Below are 26,457 nucleotides of genomic sequence, written 5' to 3' on the forward strand. Positions count from 1 at the left end.
CTTAGGTAATATAATAATAGAAAGAGTAGGGATGCACCGATACCACTTTTTTGGAAAACGAGTACGAGTACTTGCATTTCAGTACTCGCCGATACCGATACCGAGTACTTAATAAAAACATGATTTAAATTTACAGGTAACAGCTTTAGTCATATAATTTAACAAAAAAAAAAAAAGGGACTAGTTTGAAATTAAGAACATTTATTTAAAATGAAAAGCATGTTGTATGCAACATATTACAGAATAAATAATTGTCAAAATGTAAACAGTGACAGTGCAACTCAAGTATTTTTTTCAGTTTGTTGTAAACTCTGCCGCTTTGGACAACACAAGGGGCATTAATAAACATCTTTGCTATTTAGTGCACAATATTTGAATAAACTAACAACATCCACCAACATAGAACTGTGGCAGTCAGTGCAACTGAGGTAGGAATTAATATATGTACATGTACAACATGTACTGATGTTTTAGGTATACCCCATGTCTGGAGCATTTCCTCAAACACATGCGCTATAGCCTGGCTGGTGTGCGAGCCGCGGAATTGTTTCGCATGTAATATGGCTCGTTGCGGCGTGAAACTCTCGTCTATCCACTGGGAGGTTAGGCTAATTAGCGACACGGGCTAACACTGCTTGTCCAAATATCCGTGGTGAAACTAAACGCAGAGGAGGTTTGCAGTAGGCTGTGGATATGTTTTTTCACGGAGTCGTGTAGTTTAGGCAGCTCCGTGTCAGTCATGTAGCGGCGGCTCCAGAACATGAAGGAGACGCAGGAATCCCACATTTTCTACTCCGAGAGTGCAATGTACTCGATAATTGTTAAATGCGCTACCTTTTGAGCCTCCTCTGGACAATTTCGCTGAGCACAATTTGCAGTCCGCCTTTGTTTTGTCGCCTTCATTTACTTTGAAATAGTTCCACACGGCTGACATGTTTCGCCTCGCCTTCTACCCGCTCTGAGCTGGGGCGGGGTCTGGGGCGGGGCCTGTGATTAACCTACACGCCGCTCAAACATAGACAATTCTCAGACTGTGGTATCGGTCCCCGGTATCGGGGGACTTTTAACGAGCCGAGTACTTTAGAAAATGTGGTATCGAGGCCGATACCAGATACCGGTATCGGTATCGGTGCATCCCTAAGAAAGAGTTAAAACTGCATTGTATTTACATTGATTAAATTACTTATTTACTGTATTTGTAAAGTCAGGGTAACGCGTAGGAGTTTAAAAATGTAATAATAAAAAAAAAAAACTTTCTAGACATCAAGCAAGTTTAAGGAAAAATAAATAAATTATACACCCAAGAATCATAACCGAATTTGTGTTTTATGCATTTCAAGTTAACAAGCATTGGCATTTCCATTAGTCGACGCCGTTTAAATTTACAAGACGCTCTCAGATGCTTCAAGAAGGGATCAAGCACCAATAAACACGAAGGCTGTTTGATCAACACGAGAAAAGAAGCGGCACAACGCACTGCTGAAACCACGTCTTGTGCTTCAGATGTCAAACACAGGACGTACAAGTGCAATAAGAGAACGCTTTACGAGTAATTCCCTGCTTGAGCCATGTGGTCTGTTTCCCAATATAAAGAGCTTTAGATCAGGCAAGAGCAGCAGCAGCAGGTTCTCAAAAGACTGGAGAACGTGCCAAGAAAAATGGAAAAAAAAAGCAGCAAAACAAAAAAGCTAACAAATCAGACCCGTGGCACTCGGTAAAGTCTAGTCCGTGACATTTATATAGAGTTCTGGAGTAATTACGTCCAAGAGTGAACTACGTCGACTGCATGCTCTCCAGCGCAGACTACTTGAATATAAAAAGGTTGCGCTCCGGCCGTCATTGTCTAAAGCCATCGCGCCACCTACGACCCACTTCAGACTAAATAATGCATCTTTCACAGACTAGTATTCATAGACATCAAAGCAATTTCAGTAAACAAGCTCGGAGCCTCCTGGGCTGACGGATCAATCCGAGCGCGAGCCACTTATTACATTAATGTCGCTGCCGGAAAAGACCGTTTGCGGTGCTCCGCTCGATCGGCCAATCGAACGGCAGAATCTCAAACGAGGCTCTTCGGCGCTAATTAGCGAGCTGAAAACCTTCTGGCTGGATGATTTGGAGACGGAGAAAGGTCTGGTTGGTCGTACCGGTCACCGAGGACTTGTTTCTTGGAAGTGTTTCTCAAACCACCGAGTGTAAACAAAACGTGTCGCACTTCCTTCCTCAGATAATGACGTTGCGGGGAGAAAAAAAGGAAACTAAAAGAAAAGAGGAAGACGGTACCAGCGGGGGGGACTGGAGAGGTTTTGGAGCGACAGTAAAGATTTCGGTTATACTTTACAATAAGCTTCATTAGTTAACGTGAACTAAGAATTAACTACATTCCTCGAGTTACTCAAGTTTGTTAACATTAGCTAGTGTACCGTGAGCTAACATGAACCACCAATGAATGACTGTGTTTTTATTAACGTTAACGGATGAACACGTACTGTAATAAAATGCACTGTTCATGTTAACACATGACACCTTACTGTAAAGCGTTAGCAGCATTTTTAAGATGTCAGCCAATCAGATAACACCCGTTTTTCACACTTAGTTGGGTTTGTGAAGACTAGCATCGCTGCTACACAATTAACGTTTATGGTTCAAGCGGTTGTTAAAGTCAGTATGAGAAAAAAAAAAAAAAAAAAAAAAAAAAAAAAAAAGTTACATTAACGGGTCAAATTATATATTTTATAGTAGAACAAATGAATGCTACATATTGCATAAAGCAATCAAATGTATAAAAAAAAGCTGCATATTCTGTATTACTATGTGAAATTGAGTACTTTATATTAAAGTTGCACAAGTGATTTAGTCGGAAGCAGCGAGAGCTTCTCTCTTTTTGTTCGATTAACATGAATGACAAACAAAGAGCAGAAGTATTAGACCGCTGTCACTTTAAGACTCTTTCCCAGCTGTTTGCTTTCACTTAAGTCCACGAGGATTCTTCAAAAGGTGGGCATTAAGACACACACACACACACACACACACACACACACGCGCCTGCGTATTTAACCATTCAGCAAAAATAACTGCGTGCCTCTCTGACGGCTGCACGATCATGGCAAAAATCATAATTGTCATTTCTTTGAAATTATTGAAAATAATACATTGCAATTAACAATGTCCATGGTTTATGCCACCGTTTATAACAATATCATGCCATATGTTTATACGAAAATAAAAAGGATGAAAATATTTCTACAAACTGAAAGAACTAATTATTTCTATCGGCACTAGGCCGTAAATGTCAAAATATTCATGAATTGGTTTCTTCTATAACAAAAAAAATAAGATGTGCATTATAAAAAGTTAAGCAAAGTATAATTAAAACAATGGGGAGAAAAAAACAAAAAAACAAAAACACCCTCATCATAAGCACATCATCAGAAATTGGACGTGGATTTACCATTCAGAAATAATTTTGATAAGGTTTCCGAGTTGAGCGGGCCAGAAACTTTAAATATGGAGGAGGGGACAGCCATCAATGCTAACAACGATATCGCTTTGTCTTGTCGTAAAAGTAGAGAAGTGTCTTTATAGGCTAGATATGAACAATCAGTCGAAGCATACTGTGTGTTTTATAAGCAGTGAAAAAAATTTATTTGACTGCAATTCAAGAACTGTCAGCAAACTCCATGCATAGAGGAGTAAATGTTTATATGATTGTCGACCAATGGGATGCTTCATTTTATTCTTTCCAACATTAAATGACTTGAATACGACCGGATCGTAACCACAACTTCATAAGTGGGAAATAAGAAACATAAAAATAAAAGGATGATATACATCAGTATATAGTTACAGTTCATCTCTATTTTATAATGCCTATTACTTTAAAAGTTGTTCATATATAAAAAAATAAAATAAATAAAAACCCACAAAATTATATTAAATCACTCAATTATAACTTGTTTCCAAAAAGTGTTTACAGACTTTAATAAAAATAGCAAAACTTCTATATGTTGGCCATTGCGACCTAAACATTTGTGTAATGTCTTACTACATTGTATGCTTCAAGCTTTCAAATAAGCTTAAAAAAACCCCGTCATTTTAAATCAGAAGAATATTTACATGTATAAGAATAGCATCTGCACAATTCAGCTTATGAATGTTCTTGCTGAGATGAGAGCAAAATTCTTAATTCAACATGACTTACACACACACACAAAAAAAAAAAAAAAGTGGTCACGATCTCATCCTATCAGAGCTGAAACTGCAAGACTACAGCAGCACGTTATCAAGGCTCGTTTCAAACTGTACAGATGCGGCGATGCACTGCGTTCGGTCCACGGGGTTCTGGCTCACGTCAGGAAATGAATAAATCATCCTTTTGATTCCATCTGCGACTGAGATAGGCACACATAATGGGAGACATTACACTGCAGGCAAAGGCTGCGTACATCAAAATCCAATGCTACGGTAATTACCGGCATCTGTACGTTCACAGAAGACAGGACACAGGAAATATTAACTTAGCTGTATATTCTACACACACACACACACACACACACACACACACACATATAGGTTTACAAGAACGTCAGTTTAGGTTCATACGAACTGCAACGGAGGATAATTAGGGCTGGCTGCGAAGGCTGAAGGATTTATTACTTCAGGAATCGACTACAAGGATGATCCGATGGCCTGGAGCCAGGGTCTGTTGACGGCACTGCCAAAAATTAAATACGGTGCCTACCCTGAAAAAGGTCCATTATAAACCAATCGGTGACGATTTCAGCAAAGAGTTTATGAAGTTGTAGAACAGCCACGTTAGCTAGTACTGTACAATACAATTTATTAACACACTGTGACATGTTCAGGCCCGTAGTTCTTTTTATCTCCCCAAGTTTAAGAGATAAACCCGACGATCTACGTCAGATCTCAACAGAAGCGGTATATAAAAACGCAGGCATCAAGCCGAGCCGGTCTCTCTCTACAGCCCTAAAAAGAGTGCAACCCTCAGCCTGTTCGTTTGAATGGGCTGCTGACATGTCACTATTCACTGGGACGCGAGCCCAGAACGTTCCACAGCGCTAACCTTGGGACAGAGCGTGGCTGCGGACCAACACTCGCAGCCGGAACCCCAGCGGATCACGGCGCACAGCTAGGCCGAGCGCTGCCGCTAATTTTGGACAACGCCAGATATGCACGGATATGGAAATTCTGACCTCGAACCAAAAGTGGTGTGAAGGCCAAAATAAACTGCTGCTAGTAAGCAGGATATTTATGAATGATGTTATTTTAGACTTTAATGATCAATATTAAGAGCGTTTACATGACAGCAATGTATGAAACAAAGTTTTATATTCAGACAATAACATCAAAAAAGCAGCACTTTGCATGCCAGGCCATTAGATGGCGACGTGACGTCGTAAAGAAACACTACAAATCTACGCACTTAACTGCAGAATGAACACGTGAGACACGACCCACTTTAGATACTTTTCTATCTACTTTTCGATTTGATCTAGGCCAGTCAACGTATGAATTAGTGAATTATTAACGTTTTGGCAAAAAAAAAAATTCTGTATTCGTTCAAGAGTCCACGAATTTAAGACGACGTGAAAGGACTCCAGAGTTCATGACGGCTGAATGAATCAAAACCTCGTTTGTAATGAGCAAGGGTTTCATTCGTTTTCAGATTTTAAAACGATGTCCTGAACATGCAATATGCAACATACACCACAGTTGAGAATTAAACGGTTTAACAGCACTTTCGGGCTTACAATCCAAAACAAAATAAACCTCACCACGAAGTGCAACCGTCTCATGACAGCCTGACATTTCAGAGTCATATTTGGCACCAATTCTGGTTTACCAGGCCCTAGTTCCAGCACTGAAAAATGTAGAATCAGCATTCCTTAAATATCCATGACACGGTGGCTGACCTCCGCGTGAATCCGGTCACGATCTGCTCCATCCACTGCTGTCAGGTTGAGCAACGAGGTCTGTGATCGATGCTGCGAGGAGCGTCTCATCGATGAAGCCTCTAGCCCAAACGGACAAATAACCAGTTGATTGCTTTGCTTTTAATTCATGTCTATTCGTGTCACTGCTCTAAATGTCAACATCATGTCACTGAAAAGTCCCGAGTCATATTTTATGGTTCCTCAAACGGTTTTTAAAGTTAAAGCTGTGAAACTGCACTTCGCTAAGCTACCCATTTAACTAAAAATAAATAAATAAAAATCTACAAGTTCGTAATAATAAACGGTAATACTTTACAATTTGGCTCATTAGCTAACGAACTAAGAATTAATTTTATTTACTAAAGCATTATTAAAAATTCATGTTTCGTTAACATTAGTTCATGCACTGTGAACATGAACAAACAATAAACTACCGTATTAATATGTTCATGTTAAAAGTTGAATAAATGTAGCGTTCTTCATTTGTTCATGTTAATAAGTAAATCAAGTAATGTTAACAAATGATACCTTGACGTAAAATATTACTTAAACTAAAATAGACTGAAGCAAAAGATATCAAAATAAGCAAAAAAAAAAAAAAAAAGCAAACTTAAAATAGTTTTTTTTTTTCATTTTTGTTTTATTTAGCAATCAAAGTGGAATGTTAGCTCTGAATAGGTTTTAAGAATTATGAGAGGAAAAGTTAATTGTAAAAGAATTTTCTGGATGCAATTCAATGCTAACGCTTTTATCACGGTGTATGGTATTGTCACGAAAAAAAAAAAAAAAGGTTGTCATAATACAGTATTAAACGTTAAATATCTGCATTACAAAAAAGCAGTTTATAACATGCAATTTATAATTACTTCGATTTTACCTAATAAGATTAATTAATGCTTCGAAAAATGTGTCTTTGGAAGTCTGTTAAATAACGAATCCTTAAAGTGAAGAGAATTTTAAAATAAACAGCCAATTGGGGCTAAATAAAGTATTTGGAGCTGTGAATGAAAACCACTGCAAATACAAAAATATGAATGTATATTTATATTATTGTAATTTTAAAAAGTAGCGCAGCTGCAGAGAGTGAACCCGAGCTCGTTTACGTGTCTTCAACGAGGCTTACAGCGCTGTGCATCTAAACAGTTCATGGGAAGTGTTCTCAAAATAGCGTTTATAACATTCAAAATTCTGAATAATACTTATTTAGTTCATTATTTTCAAGTGCCCACGAGCCTGTTCATTATCGCAATATCTTGCATTACCCAACACCATGTCGAATTGCTATATTTCTGGTAAAATCACAACTGCGACAAAATGAGATTTAACTGTATAATATCCTGTGCAAAAACAAATCATGCGCAAAATCAAACACTGAACATATCAAGTTTAACAACAAATTAAGTAACTGAACGGTTTAAAAAATGTTTTCTGAGCAAAATGATTGACTAAATGCGAATCAACAATGATTTGAGATGTACAACTACATTTCTGTAAAATTACTTAGCCATTAATATAAGTTAGGTGACTACTTAAAGTTACAGTTAAAAAAAAAATAGCATTAATTACATTGTGTAAGTGAATAGTGACCACAACCAACAAAGCGCAGCTCAGACATTCTGCTAAATCATCTTTATGATGGCGTTTAAATCAAAGGGAATTTACTCAAAAGGATGTCAAACAACATGAAGGCCGCGTTTGAGGGGAGCTATGTCTCTTAAACTACCTGTGGACTTGTTTAAGCTTCAGATAAAGCTACAGCTCGAGCAACCGATCGATGGCGGTCACCTGCAGGACAGCGGAGGAGCGCAGACTAAGAGGCGGCTGAAGATGGCAGATGTTTGCGCCGTCACTCAAGCCATTACGTAGGTCGATAACCACAAACACCAAACGCGGGGGCAAAACACCCAGCATGTAAATGTACTTTATCCACGAAGGAGGAGTAGATGAGCGTCCTCCCAACATCGTTACGGCCCTTTAATGACCGTTTCTGCAGCCTGCTGACCGAAGCCATCTGTACACTAGGGCCTGGTCTCCAGAGGAAGGGAACGCAGAAGCTCACATGGCCAACCTCTGAATTACTTCACCTACTGACACCTTAAACCCCCGTGCCAAGACTGCAAACCAAGTCCAAGCTGATTCTCTCATTGAGATCGACGTGTCTGTGACAGCAAAGCGGCTAAACAGAGCCCATTTCCACAACCATTTCAATTAACTTTAATATACAAAAGTAAAATGCAAGACGTTTTGCCACCAAACATAATCTGGCAAACCATGGACCAAAACAGCTACAGCTTCACAGTGACCGAAAAAAAACCCCGTACGATCACGTAAAGTTTGTTTGGCTAAAACATCGTGAAGTGGCTTGTTGGCCAAAGGACTTCACTACAACTGGTTAAAATTTACAGCCCGAGAAAACATTTTAAACCGCACAGTTGAATTACCCAATTGTGCACATTTTTAAGTGCCAAAAAAATAAAAGAAAATTAAGGAATTGCCATGGTAACATTTTCTGTTGCAATAACTATACTCAACAGAACGAAAAGACATTTAACCCAAAAACTAAAGTTCTGCTTCGTCCTCACGCTGTACTATTCCTTTAAAAGCTCTATAGAAACCATCTTCGCTTGCTGGGTGACAAACCTCTGCTGGATAAGACAAAACCTTCGGACTCAAAGTTACAACAAACAGAAAAAGGAACCATGTGCAATAAACCAAGATGCCACAAAGCATTTCCCTATTGACATACAAACAAGGCGGCCCAGTAAAATGGCTGACCCATTTATTTGCAGAGCCAAGTCATTCTGACTAGCGCCGTCTTTCTCTCCATCAAGCATCAAGAAGGGAAGAGGTGAAGCCCAGCTCTCGTACTAATACACTATTCAACAGATGACTAAGCGACAGACAATCTGCTCCCCCCCCCCACCGGGAAACTAAGGTGCAGACGTGATGCAATCCGGTCCTCACAGGCTGGAGCGAAAGGCAAGTGCACAAAAATGGCTCCTTCCGGTCAGAATTAGCCTGAATTAAAGCAGGCATTTCCAGTGCTGCAGACTTCAATTATGAATATTGAACTTATATTTAATTTTTAAACTTGAACTTGCAGCGTTAGATAATAGCAAAAGGGAATAAAAAAAATTCAATACCCTTTGATTAAAAGGACCGACCCAATTAAAATATTAAGCATTTAATAATAAAAGCATAAATTCAGCATAATAATAATAATAATAATAATAGATATGGTTGCCAGGTTTGTAAAATAGCGAGCTGACATGCTTAAAAAAATAAATAAATAAAAATCTACTTTATATTATTATGCCATGAAAGAAAGTGGAATAAGACACTAGCTGAATTGAAATGCATTTTTTTTCCCAGACTTATTTAATCTATGATAAAATATATTTCTACTTATATATATATATATATATATATATATATATATATATATATATATATATATATATATATATATATATTATTTTTTATTTTATTTTTTACAAATATTAATACATTAAACAAAAACAAAAGTAATTCCAACACCAATATATTGCGCATACCTATTGTTATCCTTGTGGATGCAAAAAAACAAAAACAAAACACCACCTCACATTGTCTTGTTTAATAAAAACAAAACAAAAACAATAACTATAAGACCATTTCACCTTAACTTAAGTCAAGAATTCTATTCAAATCTGTCCACTTGGGGAACAAGGTTATGTTGTCAGTTAATAGACTGTGCCTATAGGGCCGGTGAAATCCAGTAAGCAATACACAACGTCAACGCATGTGCGCGTGTTACCCGACACCCGTCACGTGAGTTCAAAACACGAGGCCAAGAAGAGACACTTTAAACTACTTTCCGACTAGTGCAGCAATCAAAACTAATCGGGTTCGTCAGAAGACAGCGAGTCACATTTACAGCGTCGCCAAAAAAAAAAAAAATGAATTATTAAAAAGAAAACTCGATATCCAGCTAAACCTCTCTCGCGGGCAACCAGAGCAGCCTTAATAAAAGCAAATGAATTGAAATACGCAAACAGCCCAAACCAAGACCGACTCTGAACTCACTGCTAGCATTCGTGCGCTGCGCTCCCAAGCTAAAAATACTCGAGCAAGGCTTCAGCCTCCCTCACAGTGTCACATGCAGCCAGTCGACTTGAGTTTCACGTATCATCTAAAGAATATGCCGTATTAATCACCAAGTAAGAGAGCAACGCTAAACGCTGACGTTCACCACTTCATCCGATAGTTACCACCAGCTTGGGTGTAGACCGAAAGCTGTAATTTTATTCCCATCGTCCAATTTACTGACATCACCAGAAGTGTGACTCAACTTCCACTCCAGGTTGAATGCGACGGAGTCTCGGCCTTTGTCGCGCCTCGGATCTGGTTGCATTTGCTTTATCACGCCAAGCACGAGCCGCGGAGGGTCTTCCTTTGCACCTGACCGGCCCGTTGAGTCTGCGCCGGCTTGGCTTTTTTTTTCAAGACGTGGCTCAAATCGCAGATGGATTCCTATGGCATTAACAACTCGGGAATCTCAGAGACGCGGATTCACTGCTGTGCTATGCGCAAAGAAAAAACAAAAAACGGGAGTCCACCTAAAACCGGGGAGGGCAAATTAATAGCAGGGCCGGTTTTAAAATAGAAACGATGAGTTGCGGCGTGCAGGCAGAAACTAACGGCTTATCAGATGCATTGAGCGCCAAGAGAGATTCCTACACATCCAACAAACGTCGCGGGGTTCGGTCAAATTCTGACTGCCTCGCATTCTTTTAGCTTTAGAATTTTGAAAGCGGATAAGCTTGTTGGATAAAATTAATATTTATGCGGTGACAAAATCGGAGCAGGTCGTTCGTTTCGTTGGCGGTTGAGATCAAATGTTTTAACGTGATAAAAAGAAGCTGCGTTTATCATTTCAGACTGATATAGTACATATATTTAAATATACATACAATAGGAATATCTGAATTCCACATAGCACACTATGTTCATATTTGAACCCATCCCTCTATCTATGCCGATGCATTCATTTCTCTGAAACATTACTAAAACTTTTACCTAAATTGTGCGTGTGCAATACACGGATTCAAACAGAGCTTTTGAATCAATAGCTCTCAACCGTTTGAATCCATTTTTCATTCTCTTTAATAGAGACATCAGGGTCTCTCGTGGTCCCCTGGAAGTTTGCTGAGGGCCCCGGGCCCCGGCTGAGGGTCAGGCATAGCTACAAAAAACGTCTGCTCATCAGTGGGACACCAACGACTCTCTGAGGCTTCACCTACACGACTTTCCCCGTCCTGGAAATCACAAGAAAACTCCCAGACATTTCCAGGTTTTTCCAGGAACCCAGTTACTTTCAACCAAACCGTGGACCGTCTGCCAGCAGACAACACACACACACACACACACACACACACACACACACACACACTCGAGAAGTTATTTTGCTGTATTACCCGCGGAGGGCTTAATTAATGGCTTCATTAGTGTATGGAGTGCTTGATAAGCAAGGCAGCGGCGGCGGAGGGCTGGGACTGCTTCGCTGCGCCGAAGTTCCTGCTCGCTTTGAGGGGAATTTCTTCAGCTGAGTGGGTGATTTGCTGTCAGGCAGGGAAATAACTGTCGCCTGCTGCTCACTGTTAGCCTGTTAGCACCGATTCTCCAGCCTCGCGCCGCGCTCGACGCGCGTCTTACCTTGTTGCTCTGGTAGTCTTCAAACGCTCGCAGCGCGCTGTCAGTCAGCTTGACGTGATAGACGGAGATGTTGCTGCCATTGCTCACTCTTCCACAGGACAGTCCGTAGCACTGCTCCTCCTTCAACGCCGCCATCTTGCTTGCATTTCCCACCACGCTCACGCGCCTCTGCCGTGAACGCAACAAGCAGCTAGAGCGAGAGAAGGATATGATTATTCATGAGGCGTGAATTACGTACAGGCGGGAGGGGGCGGGGCTTCGGGGTAATCACGAGAGAGAGAGATGACCGGTGATGGGAAGTCCGAGTCTTTTCCGCGAATCGGTTCTTACGAGCAGATCGTTTCGAAGATTCGGTTCGGAGCGGTTCTTTTGCATCATCAGTGCATTTCTGTCAGATTTTTTTTTATCTTATTTTGCGAGTGACTTTTACTTTTGCTTTAAAGATGCTTTCTTTGGAATGTATGACTATTCAAAAGAAAATACAGGACAATATTACATAATTAACTTGTGTTTTCTGTTGGCTAAATTTCATATTCATAAAGGTTTACCGGCTCTAAACCTTTGTTTTGTTTAAAATCGATTTGGACAAATTCGTGGCACAAATTTGGACACATTTGGCAGTCGTGACATGTTTTGAAAATAAGATTCATGCATTAACTGAAAGCTAAAAAATAAGCACTCCATTCATGTATGATTTGTTAAGATAAAGCAGTATTTGGCAGCGATACAACATTTGACAAATCTGGAATCTGATAGGTGCAAAAAAACATAAATCAGAAAACAGCAATATATTAATAAATATTGAGTATATTTAAAGTAGAAAATTTACAAGGTATCTTAATGGAACATGACGTTTACCTAATATCCTTATGATTTTTTGGCATTTGGGAAATATTGATCATTTTGACCCATACAGTGTTTTTGGCTATTGCTACAAATATACCTGTGCTACCTAAGACTGGTTTTGTGTGCAGGGTCATACAATTTGTTTAGACTTTATTGACTCAACTCACACAAAACTTAATTTCATTGACATCTGTTAAAAGCATACAGATTTTGAAGTATACAGATATGGACGTTTAACAACAAATCGTGAACTTTTTGATAGCATTTCAGCTAATTAGGCGATTAAAAGCAGCTTAACTTCTGATAAATTTGTGATTATTTATTATTATTATTAATTCCCCTCGTTTTTTAAAGCTCATTTAAAAAAATCGTAAAACCCAAAGAACTGTAAATGAATTTAGCATGTGCTCGTTTTAATAAAATTATTTAAATTCGCATATACAAAATATGCAACCGTGATAAATATGTTAAGAACTTGCTATTGCATTTTGCCACCGAAGGTTCAAGGGGAGAATAAAAATCGTTCAGCCAGAATTGCTGACTCGAGAACCGCTCGATTCAATTACTGAACGAATCACCACGAACCGTTTCACTAAAGATCCGACTCGGTTCTCTCGGATTGGACGTCGTTGTAAATGACCGATGAATGGCGTCATCACAACGCGATTTGAGGCGTGATGCTTTTATTTGTTTATCATGTCGGACGTGCTTCAACCACAAGGCGAATGTATGTGATTTGAGATACGCGACTTGTCCATGTTTGGTTGCGTTTTCGTAAACTGGGAAACTTGTCTGTGGGTGGGGGAAGGCTTTGGATCGAACGCTTCTCGATCAACAGAATGGCGTCAGAAAAACGTCAATGTCTAGGAAAAAAACCCCCCTTTGAATAGGGAATGCCCCACCAGACTCCAACCACAGGAGTGAGGCTTCGTCACATTTATAGACTATCTCTATTACATTAGAACGCGCGTTTTATATCGAATGTTCATTTGGAACGTTCACATCGAACCCGCGCGTCACAAACCAGCTGGCACGTGCAAGAAAGCGTCGTACTCCATTAACACGTTCACTTTTATTACCTTTCAACCACATGTATGTTTCCTTCAGGAAACGCAGATCTAGAGTTCCTACAGTAGCTCTGGCATCTACGCCTCTTCAAGAATTCACTTCATTTTCAACCACATGAACAGAAAGTGCAAAAGTTTATTATAGGATATACAAAAACAACCTTAAAGGGAATGTCGGAAGTAACCAATACTACAAAAATTGGAACGGGGAACTGAGACAACCGACTTGAGGATCGTGAGGATTAAAAAAAAAAACGGACACATGTCTGTTCTTTCCTAAATAAATAATGTGAAATTAACTGAAAAATAAAGCGAAAAAAAGAGGTCAGTGTGACCTTCCCTGCAGCGTTCCGGTCACGAAACTCTGGGAACATCATTCGAGGAACCGGCAGCCGATTCCAGTGATATTTTGGAGCCTATAAAGGAGAAGAAAGCGTGGGGGGGGGGAAACCAGTAACGTACCGCATCAGTGCAAGGACTTTTGAAATAGTGTTGTTTTTCTTTAGCGTCAGACACCTGTAGAGACTGCAAAAGAAAAAGTGTACAATCATGTTCTTGAACGTTCACGCAAGCAAGTTTCAGTTCACCGAAACGAGATCACAGAACTTCACGAATGCAGTTGGAAGAGTTCTGTGGCGAAACACGACCGCGTCCAGCAACCCGAAGAGAGCGCCATTCTGTACATCAATAAATTTCTTAATTATAACTAGGAACGTCTCTGTACATAAATAGGAATTATACATTTCTCACATCTCGTTATCCCCAGCTCATCTTTCATGCACTGAAAGTAAAAAGCGAACGCCGTTTAAAACCTCTAACTGTGCGATGGACAGCAACAGAATTCTACTTTCAATTACAATTTTTTTTTTTTTTGTATGAAGGTCAGCAGGGTGTCTGGGGCCCTCTGGGTCTTCAGCACCGCGTCGTCCGTCCCATCATGGTGAATTACGGTTAATTTCTAGCTGCGATGACGACCGATAAAGCTACACCGCCAATCGCGACCGCCGTAGCCCCGAAAAGCCACTTCCAGCTGAGACTCTGTAAAAAGAAAAAGCACTCGTTTAGAATAAACACTTCGCCCAGAATGAAAACCGTCATCATTTATTCCCCCTCACGTCGTTTTAAACCCGCATGCGGCTTTCTGTGGTGTTTGGTGAAATGAACAAACCAAAACGTAACTTTTTGTTGTCGTTTTTTTTGACATTTTTGTCTTTGTTACGATTTATGTATGATATTCAGGAAGCCGCGTTGGAGAGAGGGGGGGGCGGGATCGAGAAAGGTCCTTGAGTCAAAGCGCGATAACAATATAGCACTAAAAATCATTGTCAGTATTAAGGTAGTCTACACCGTAACTATAAAGGCAAAGAGAAACAATATCGTTTGAATCGATCCTGCTGTCTCGATTTAAAGGGGCAGGCTTAGATGGTGCGCTTAGAATTAACAGACGATATCATTCACTGGTGTGGACGCTAATATAACATCGCTATCTTTACAGTAGTCGTTCTTGGTATCAACAGGCCTTAAAGTCTGTGTGAACTGGAGGCTTATGGCCGATTTTAGTATAGTATTGTGTCGTACTTTCCAGAGAAACAGACTACTGAATGAGGAAAATAGAGGGCATCGCTTGTTTTATTTAACTTTAAATCGCAAAGTGCCCACAAGGCTATTAGAGTAGACTAAATTTAACTTGTTGGCTATTCATTTTCTGCACTGATGAGGTTTGAGTTGAACTTGACAATCAGATATTCAGTCCGAACTGTCCATGAATTATTCGGTCAGATTTGTGAACCACACTAACTAAAAAAGGCTTAAAAAAATTATTTGTATGAAATCCCTTGAGGCATATAGCGATAGGGAAAAATGAGATGACATATTTAAATTTTTTCATGTTCTTTAAAAAAAAAAAAAGAAAAAAGCCTGCTATTTAGATCTTATAATAATTTTAAATCTTTAAATCTTTAATAAAAGGAATTACTGAAATGACGCGCGATGGTAAAAATTGAATGGGAGGAAATTTATTTTTATATTAAAAAAAAAATATATATATATATATATATATATATATATATATATATATATATATATATATATATATATATATATATATTTATATTATATATATATATATATATATATATATATATATATATATATATATTTTTTTTTTTTTTTTTTTTTTTTTTTAATATAAAAATAAATTTTCCTCCCATTCAATTTTTTTACCATCGCCGTCATACATATATATATATATTCCCCCATCAGTGAGAACCATCAAAGTCTGGCCAGCGGGGGCTGACTCCACACTCCAGGACAGGTTTCAACACACAGACTGGAGTATGTTTGCTTCCCAGGCTACCTGTGGCTCTCACACGGATATAGACCACTACACTTCCTCTGTTCTGGATTACATCAACACCACCATAGACAGTGTTACTACCCAGAAACAGATCACCACATACCCAAATCAGAAGCCATGGATGAACAAGGAGGTGCGCCTTCTGTTGAAAGCACGCAACACTGCCTTCAGATCAGGTGACGCACAGGCCTACAGCACTTCCAGGGCAAATCTGAAGAGGGGCATCAAAAAGGCCAAGTACTGCTACAAGCTGAAGTTAGAGGAGCACTTTACCAACTCTGACCCTCGACGCATGTGGCAGGGCATCCAGGCCATCAGTGATTACAAACCCAACCACTCCACCCCCACAGCACCTAATGTCTTCTTTCTGAACGAGCTTAATGACTTTTATGCTCGCTTTGAGAGGACAATAATGAAACGATCACCAATATCACCCCTCAACCGACCCACCCATCACACTCACCTCCTCAGAGGTTTACACTGCACTAAGCCGGATCAATGCGCCGCAAGGCTGCTGGACCAGACGGTATCCCTGGACGCGTGCACTACGGGCATGTGCAGAGCAGCTCGCTGGGGTATTCGCGGACATTTTCAACATGTCCCTTGCCCAAGCAGCTGTACCAACATGCTTCAAATCCACCTCCATTGTGCCAGTGCCAAAATCTCTAGCCCAGTGTGCCTAAACGACTACCGCCCTGTAGCACTCACACCCATCGTTATGATGAAGTGCTTTGAGCGACTAGTCTTGTCACATCTGAAGGACTCTCTGCCTTCCACACTGGACCCCCACCAGTTTGCCTATCAAGGCAATAGGAGCACTGAGGATGCAGTCTCCATCGCACTGCACTCCGTGACTCACACACTTGGACAACAAAAATACTTACGCACGGATGCTGTTTGTTGACTTCAGTTCAGCATTCAACACGGTCATACCCTCTAAGTTAATCACCAAACTCAGAGATCTGGACATTAACACCTCACTGTGCAACTGGGTTATGGACTTCCTGACCAACAGACCTCAGCATGTTAGGTCAGGCCACATCTGTTCCACCACTATCACTCTCAACACCGGTGTACCACAAGGCTGTGTGCTGAGCCCCTTCCTCTACTCCCTCTTCACCCACGACTGCAGGCCTGTGTTTGGATCTAACTCCATCATCAAGTTTGCAGATGACACTACGGTGATCGGTCTCATCAGCAACAACGATGAGACTGCCTACAGAGAAGAGGTCCAGCATCTGGCCACGTGGTGCAAAGACAATAATCTGCTCCTTAACACCACCAAAACCAAGGAGCTCATTGTGGACTTCAGGAAGGTGAGAAGAGGCTCACATGATCCCATCCACATTAATGGGATTGCTGTGGAGCCTGTCTCATGCATCAAGTTCCTGGGAACCCACATCTCGGAGGATCTGTCCTGGACCACCAACACCTCCAGCCTGGTCAAGAAGGCTCACCAGCGTTTATTCTTTCTGAGGAAACTTAAGAAGAACCAGCTGTCCTCAGCCATCCTGGTGAACTTCTATCGCTGTACAATAGAGAGCATCCTAACAAACTGTGTCACAGTCTGGTATGGGAGCTGCTCTGTTGCTGAGCGTAAGGCACTGCAGCGGGTGGTGAAAACTGCCCAGCGCATCACAGGAACTCCACTTCCATCCATTGAGGACATCCAGAAGAAACACTGTTTGCGCGAGCACGCAGTATTCTTAAGGACTCCTCTCACCCTGCCCACAAACTGTTTTCCCTCCTGCCATCCGGCAGGCGATTCAGATTCCCCCGGACTAGAACAAGTAGACTGAGGAACAGCTTTTTCACCAGAGCTGTCTCACTACTGAATTCTACCCCACTGATGTCTGCCCCACCCACCCCATTAAAAACAAAAATACAAAAATGCACTGTTAACATTCATTGCACTCCACTGTATATATCTTTGTAAATGTATGTACATATCCACTGTACATACTCTTGTAAAATTGTCTATACATATCCTGTATATCCTGCTCTTTCTTATGTACATAACGATCTGTAAATTGTTTACACATAATCACTGTAAATTCCCCTTCCCATCTGTAATTTAACTTGTACATATCACATATTTATCTTTGTAACTTATATTTATATTTGTACCTATATCCTGCACTTGCTGCTTATTGCACTCCTGGTTAGACCTAAACTGCATTTCGTTACCCTGTACTTGTACATGTGTAATGACAATAAAGTTGAATCTAATCTAATCTAAATATATATATATATATATTTTTTTTTAATTTCCCTTGCTTAACTGCTGATTGAAATATATTTGTGTGGTCTAAGGAAAAACAGTACTCCAAAGCTTTTGCGAGTGAATGCAATGTTTCTTCTGCCAAATGCAATATTTTAGTGAAATGAACGCAATTTTGCGAATGAATGCAGAACTTCAAGGGAATTAAAAGGGGAACGCAACACTTTTGTAAGAGGACACCAAGTTTTTCAGAGAAATGCAAAGCTTTTCTCTCTTTGCAAGAAAACGAAGTTTTTTGCGAGAAACACAAGCTATTTTTAATGCAACAATCTGACTCCACCCAGTTCTCAAATTCAATTCAAACCCAGCGATTCATTCGCAAATTTCTTTGGCGCTCGACACGAACAATACAAGGGTGATCGAACATTTTTTTTTATTCGTTAATCATTTTTAAGTGAACTACCCCTTTAACAGGCTAAGGCATAAATGTGCATTTTGTCATCCGTAAAAAAACCCACTTCCTCTTGAGGGTAAACAGACACGTAGCCTCATAAATAAGTAGTGCGTGGCGTTAAATAGTTGAAAAAGGGGCGTTTTAGGCTCTCACCCATGAGGACTTGCCACGGCGTTTCTGCAGGCTGGCGTTCGTCGGGTTACCCAGCATCTTTTTATACATGGCCTGTTCGGCTCCTTTCTGCTCAGAGTGTTTCTTCACAAGCTTCGACAGCTCAGCATGGATGGTCTGCCGAGGAAAGGGCAGAGAGAGTGAAGAGTGTGTGTGTGTGTGTGTGGTATCAATCTGATGAAACTGTTACTCACTGCAGCACAACAACGCATTTGGGGGGCTGCGAAAACGATCAAACGTGATCGAGTGAAAACCTAACAAAAGTCAAGACGCGAACCGATTTAAGATAAAAAACGCATTCGCTCGTTTTCCAATATCAGCAGCGCAGAAGCGAAAGCATCTTGTGCTAATGAAACATGTCTTTATATGGATCACGCACACATTTTTTTTTAATAATATGCCCTCAAAATCAAGACCCTGGAGTTTTAATCTCTATACCTGAGCGAAGATAGACTAGATCTGCTCTAGTTTTAGCCTGTGAAGACGATATATGAGAACGCAAAAAAGAAATGCGGTTATATTTAGTTCACACTTGTTTCTGCCGAGGCTGAGGAGTTCGATTCATTTCAGGAATCCCTTTTCTCACACGGTCTGTATCGAATACATAGCGGTTCATCGTTTAATTATGAAGCAGTACTACACATTTCAAGTGATCTTCTTGTAGAATTATTTATGATTCAGCAGCTTTGTTTTATTTCTTAAATTATTCGAAATTGTTCAAATGGATTTTGAGAAATCAACAGTTCATCTGTTCATTTTGAATCAAGACACATTTCAAGCAACCTCATAGAAGGATTTGTTTCCAAACTTATCTGTTCAACAGTTCAGTGCGAATCACTTAAGTGAATCTGAATCATTCACCGGTTCATTCGTTGGGTTTGCTTCAATAGGCTCATTCATTTTGCTTCTCAACTACATATTTCTAGTTATTTTACAAAATGGCTCATTTATGGGTTTATTTTATATAATAATATATAATTTCATAATTTTAATTTACTTTAATGAATTGGTTGATTTCAGTTATTCACCATATAATTCATGTGTTTTACAAAAAGACTCATTTAGGAATTAATTTGTTCAACAGTTGCATGTGAATGAATCTGAATTAATTTGTTTCAATGGACTGATTAAAGATAGTTCGATGATTAAGGATTCTTTTGATTCTTTTTTTATGATTCTTTTTTATTTATCTTTTCAACAGTGCGTATCATTCAAGTCAATCCGAATCATTCAAGTTTACTTCAGTGAACTGGTTCATTTATTCAGTTCAATAAGCTGGTTCACTTTTTCGTTTTGCGACATAATTACATATTTCATGTGATCTCAAAGAATGATTCGAATCTGTTTAACAACTGAGTTCAATTGAATAGTTCAAGTGAATCTGAATATTCCGATTTATTTTTATCAAATCAGTTCACTCGGTTTGTTTCAACGCACTAATTATAAACCCGTTCACTGATTCATTTCAAAAATATTTCAATCGATCTTGAAAACGTACAAACGAATTCGTTCCACGGTCGAGTGTGAATTGCTCGAACAAATCCCGTTAGATTTGTTTGAGCGCATCAGTGAACTGGCCGATTTGTTTTAAAGAAGATTCGCTTGCAAACCGAATCATTTAAATACTTAATCCACGCCTTATATGGCAACTTGGAAAGACTCACTGCACCGAAGAAGCGCTGCTAAATCAAAGCATAACCTACAAACCTCAAAATTACAGTTCAAAACGTGACGCTTAACAAATTAAGGCTAATTAGATTAAATGGAGTGTCATTATTAATAATAAGTACGGAGCGAGGGCTGCGAATGGCATTTTGAATGTAGACTTTCAGGAGCCGCCCGAGTCAAACTACACCATGACAACCTGCCATTTAGTTTAATTACAGCTAATGTTTAATTACTGGATAATGACTAAAACAAGCAGGGTAAAGGCAAAGTGGCGAGACGGGCTGAGCTTGGATGAAGGAACTCTGCGCTGGAGCGTCTCTAAAGGCCAGACACATGAGAAGAGAGAAATGTAAATGTGCAGACGTAGGTGGCCGGTCATACAGCCGTCAGGAGCTGTCAGATGATGGAGGGACACAGGGAACCTCATCCGTCTGCCTGTGTAAGCAGAGCAGCCCAGAGCCGCTTTAGATATGGCAACTGTGTGGAGGGACCCGGCTATTTATAGACATGCAAAGAAATGCGATCCTAGGAGTTTTTGAACACTCTGTTCTGACTGCAGTCGGACTGAATTTGGGGGTCTGCAGCTCCATCTGCTGGTTACAACGCATTTGTTTCTCGGACCTGTCAATAGACGCTTATTTTTATAATTATTATGTAATTATTTATTGATGTAATAAAAATTTATTCATTAAATCAATTATATAAATTAAAATTAAAAAATTGTTTCAAGAGATACCAACAAAGAGCACTTTAAATTACTTAAATTTAAATTAATTTAATTAAATAATATACAACGTGCAAAATAAAAAAAAATAACAAGCGATGTGAAATAAAATAAAGGATAAAATAAAACCTGAATTAGATATAAAATAAATATATACTAATTAAATCAAGATCAAATAAAATGAAGAAAAACGACAAAATGACAATAAAACCAAATAATATAGATTCAAATCTTCGATAAGACCAATACAATAAGATAAATTAAAAATAAAAATGTAATAAATTAATATATAAAATGAAACAAGATTTGATTAGTTAGATTTTTTTATAAAAAATTTTAAAAAAATAGTTAAATTCAAATAAGACAATAAGACAACAAAAGATAAAATAAATATACTAATTCTCAACAAAATTAGGATATAAAATAAAATCATAAAATAGTTGTTCTCTCAGCATATACCAGTTTGTAATAAAACGATACAAAATAAAAACAAATAAATAAATAAATACAAATAAAATTGAAATATACAATAAAATAAATAAAATAAGATATAAAACTCTCAACAGATAGAAAATTAAAGAAATATTGTGTTATATACATTTAATATTTTATACAAAATCAAATAAAATTATATAAACATAAAAGATATATTAAGATATATGAAATATATTATTTATTTTTAAAATAAATAAATCAAACGCAGATCGTCTGTGAAGAAGACTCTGTTCTGTTAAACGGTCACGTGTGTTACCTTATTACTGGGCTCCAACTTCAAGGCCCTTTTCAGTGTTTTAATGGCTTCAGCATACTCGCCCTGCAGAGCCAGGACCTGCAGACACAAACACACGTCACATGTCAGCGCCTTTTCACCTCAACACACCTCCAGCTGTTCCTCTTTTCCTCCACTCTAGTCGGAAAGCCAAACAGTACCAAGCGACCCGCTGCGTCCCAAACCAGGAGAGCATTACTGGTTAAAAAGAGCGAGTCGAACCCAGGAAACCGACCTTGCCTTTGCGGAACAGTGCTTTGACGTTGTCGGGCTGATGCACCAGGACAGAGACGCAGGAGCGCAGCGCGGCTTCATAGTGGTCTAGCTTGAGCTGAGCAGCGGCCATGTTGTTGAGACATTTCACCTTCATGTCCATAAGCTCTTCCTCTTCTTCTTGACTGATGTCCACTAAGTATACAAGGATTTATTAGGACATAAGGCAGGAAGAGAAGGGAATAAATGAGGAAATACAGCAATGAGACCTCTGGAAGTGGCTTCGGTGATCTGGAGGGCGATCCCGTACGAGTTGACGGCGAAGGCGTAGTCGGCGCGCTGGTAGTGGACGTTTCCACGCTCCCGCTTCCTGTTGGCCAAACCGATTCGCTCCGAGGGCGGCATGAGCTCCACGTCTGGGGCGTCGTCTGCTGACATCAGCTGCACCTCCAGGAGGAGATCAGCGTCAGGAGGAACAGCAGGAGTGGAGCTGAGGAGCAGATCAACAGGAGGATGTACTTCTGCTCATAAGCTAGGAGGCATACGGTTTCTTGAAATGTTTGTGAGAGTGTGTGTGTCTGTGTGTGTGTGTGTGTGTGAGTGAGTGTGAGTGTGTGAGTTAGAGTGAGAGTGTTGAAACACCTTTTACGCTCACCATGGCTGCATTTATGAGATCAAAAAAATACAGCAATATCGTGAAATGTCTATTTTGTCTATTTTGATAATCTGTCATTACTGAATAAACATTAATTTCTTTAAAAAAAGATTACTTTTTAATCATACACAATGTAGTTATATACAATTATGGTGTTGAATATATAATGGAATAATATATATATATATATATATATATATATATATATATATATATATATATATATATATGAAATAATTTTTATATATTTATATGTATACAATATAAATATAACCATAAAAACACCTAATTTATTTTTAGCTAATACATATGTAAATGTAATATTATATATTAATATACAACATAAATATTATCATAAAACACCCAACTTAATTCTATATACATATTTTACAACGTTATGCATGTAATCTAACCTGCCAAGGGCACCGTGATGAGTATTTAGCGCCTGCTTCAATCAGCGCCTTTTCACCCATTTCCATCAGCTGTACAGTAAGATCCAGAGCCTAATTATAATAAAAACAACAAAACAGGTCATTTTTTCATAATTATAAAAATAAAAATAAAATAAGAGTGCTGAAAATACAAGAAAATGTAAAGTATAAATAAAAGTATTGCTTAAAAAAAGTAATAATAAAATACTAATTTTATACAATTATTATTAATGAAAATTTTTTTTATATAATATAATACCTGGAGAACGTCCCCATCACCGAGCGTAAAAGATAGGTTTGGCAGCTCTTCCACCACGGTTCCTTCAGTGAGACTGGTTTTAAGATTAATCGTGACGTTTTGGCCTCTCTGGGGTCTGCTGTCTGGACCAGCTCCGGCTTCCACAACTTTCTTTCTAAGCTGCCCATTTCCTGTATTTTCAAACAGCACACAGTTCATAAGCTAAGAAATCGCCATCGTACTTCAGCATCTAGACGTATGAAAAATGTGCCGTGTATTTGACTGTTACAGCGCTGATACCTAAACATCCTAACGTACCTAAAACATCCAGCCACTCTTCCTGTTCTACAGAAGGAGCTCGGTCTGCTCGTGTGTGGTCTTTGGCCGGACTGTCTTTCTTCTTTCCTCCGCCTGCATCTTCTAACGGCGGGAGGTCGTCGTCCACGTCGTCCTCCACGTCGTCCAGCATTGTGAAGTCTTCCCCGCTATCCAGCAGCGAGGCACGTCCTGGTTTCTTAGCCGAGGGCGCCACCTCCTGGTGTTCTGCAGAGCCGTTCACGAGCTCGCCGTCGGCCATCTGGACACAGCCAGAGAGAAAACAACGCTCTCCTTAAAAGAGCAGCTCGCATGAAGACGAAAACCTGCTCCAAACCGACCCGCTCTCAGGACGATCTCAATGGGCTTGTTTCTTCCTCACGACGGATTTGGAGAAATTTAGCATTACACCTGATCACAGCAGCGAATGGGTGCCGACAGCTGTGAGAATACACTGGAAAAAGCATTATTGTGGATTTTGTGTGTGCTTCACAAGATGTTCATCAAATGTTAAAAATGTTCCTTTTGGTTTACTGTGATGTTTTACTCAGCTGTTTGGACTCTCATTCTGACGGCACCCATTCACCGCAGAGCATCCGTTGGTGAGCAAGTGATGCAAGGCGAAATTTCTCCAAATCTGACAGAGAAACAAACTCATCTACATCTTGGATGACCTGAGGGTACATTTTCAACATTTTTTTACCAAAATAAATAAATAATTAAATTACCAAACTCCAAAAAGGGAAAGCAGCAGCTACTTTTTAAAAAAGTCTACTTTCATTGAATGAAAAAGAGACATTCTGATAAACATGTCACAATAATGTGTGTTTATCTCTCTCTCACACACACACACACTCACAGACACACTCACAGACACAGACACTCACAGACACAGACACACACAGACACAGACACACACACTCACAGACACAGACACACACACTCACAGACACACACAGACACACAGACACTCACAGACACACAGACACTCACAGACACACAGACACTCACAGACACACACACACACTCACAGACACTCACAGACACACACACACTCACAGACACAGACACTCACAGACACACACACACACTCACAGACACACAGACACAGACACACAGACACAGACACACAGACACACAGACACACAGACACAGACACACACACACTCACAGACACAGACACACAGACACAGACACTCACAGACACACACTCACAGACACACAGACACTCACAGACACACACACTCACAGACACACACACACTCACAGACACACACACACTCACAGACACACACACACTCACAGACACACACTCACAGACACAGACACAAAACAGTTCAACAAGCTTCCTCCCACATACTGTTTCACATGCACACATTTATACAGTTCTGTACATGGATTTCTAGGATAAGCTTTTTTTTTTTTTTTTTTTTTAAACAGAAAACTTCAGAAAGAAGGTCAACCTGTGACATTACACACGAGGTGAAAATCTAGAAGAACCAGCACACAATATTTGCCAAAAGCATTCTCTGTAAATGATAAACCAACACTGGTTGAGTTTTAACTATCCTTGTCGTCTCCTCTCAACCTTTTATGCCTGTGCACAACACAATAAAGCAGGTCCACTTATCAGGGCTTACAAATTAATTTCTACTAAGTGTTTGTCAAGCACGCACTGGATCAAGTTATCTTCTGAGTTATTCCCATTTCTATTACATCAAAGCAACACCAAAAACGAATAACCAAAACGCAATCGTTTAGTAACACCACTATAATCGACTGCATAATTACATAACAGGGTGACTGAATCTTCACAAAAATACGGAATGATATGATATTGACATTTCGTGGTATTTACATAACACTTCAAAAACACAGCATGGTATTACCATGGTACTTCTTGGGAGATAATTCAATTATAGTAAAACTGTCTGAAAGGGTTTCCATTACAAGTAAACATTAAATTAGATAATAAAACCCTTACAAAAACACTGGCGGTATTATGGTGCTTAATGATTATCGCATTTACATTTTATGGTTTATAGGTAAGTGCTCACGACGCGAAAATAACCTGGCATTACCGTAGTATTTTTAGTTATTATTTAGCATTTTATTTTTGTTAAATGCACTGTGCCGAGAATAACCTGAAATACGTGCACAAATATCGATTTAAAAGACAATATAGCGCAATAGGCGTCTTATATGTGCGTAACGTTAGCGAATATCCTGCTGTTAATAAATGCCTAGACTTATGCCGGCGATTAAACGTGTATCTAAAGCGCTCTCAGGCGAGTTGCAGAGCATGCATTTATGAAACAGCCGGAAAAAAAGAAAAGGACTTTAATTATTTGCAGAAATGACAGCCTTTCCAGAACATTCCAGCAACTTTGACAACGAGCTCGCGCCGTGCACGCGCCACGACTCGCCGTGTGAAACAACTCTCGTCTCGGGGTTTATGCGCGGTTAACGTTTTAAAAGTGTCGGGTTGGGAAACAATTGAACGACACGAAGATACTTACCGCAATGGGAAAGGAAACCCACACCGAGCTGCGCAGCAACAACTTTAACAACAAAACAAGATCAATCTGTGCAACTTCCGGGTAAAGGTCAACGGTCAACCCCGACAAGTACAAAATAAAAGTCGCAAAGTCAAGGTCGTTGCGATGACTGCAGGGGACTTT

At 39.5% G+C, this 26,457-nt stretch overlaps 3 protein-coding genes across 7 annotated transcripts in view; all 3 read right to left on the reverse strand.

The window, feature by feature from the left end:
* The window catches only part of ell (elongation factor RNA polymerase II), a 29,350-nt gene extending 17,496 nt beyond the window's left edge, over nucleotides 1-11,854 (reverse strand). For 2 of the 3 annotated variants that reach the window (XM_043223275.1, XM_043223274.1), the window contains exon 1: nucleotides 11,649-11,854. In XM_043223275.1, coding sequence (XP_043079210.1) covers nucleotides 11,649-11,783 — 135 coding nt within the window. In that variant the 5' untranslated portion in view covers nucleotides 11,784-11,854. The remainder of the gene's footprint in view (nucleotides 1-11,648) is intronic. The other variant, XM_043223273.1, reaches the window with a different exon arrangement.
* LOC122327734 (CUGBP Elav-like family member 5) overlaps nucleotides 1-26,457 on the reverse strand; it is a 1,183,696-nt gene that overhangs the window by 582,091 nt on the left and 575,148 nt on the right. The window lies entirely within an intron of this gene.
* fkbp8 (FKBP prolyl isomerase 8) lies at nucleotides 13,548-26,436 on the reverse strand. The gene is given in 10 exon segments (XM_043223299.1): nucleotides 13,548-14,599; nucleotides 18,746-18,880; nucleotides 21,907-21,984; nucleotides 22,160-22,332; nucleotides 22,407-22,627; nucleotides 23,206-23,222; nucleotides 23,224-23,295; nucleotides 23,483-23,652; nucleotides 23,780-24,038; nucleotides 26,296-26,436. Coding segments are annotated over 9 exon segments (1,212 nt in total). The 5' UTR covers nucleotides 26,296-26,436; the 3' UTR covers nucleotides 13,548-14,512.

This window comes from Puntigrus tetrazona, chromosome 22 (assembly GCF_018831695.1).
Source record: "Puntigrus tetrazona isolate hp1 chromosome 22, ASM1883169v1, whole genome shotgun sequence".
In the NCBI taxonomy this organism is placed as follows: Eukaryota; Metazoa; Chordata; class Actinopteri; order Cypriniformes; family Cyprinidae; genus Puntigrus; species Puntigrus tetrazona.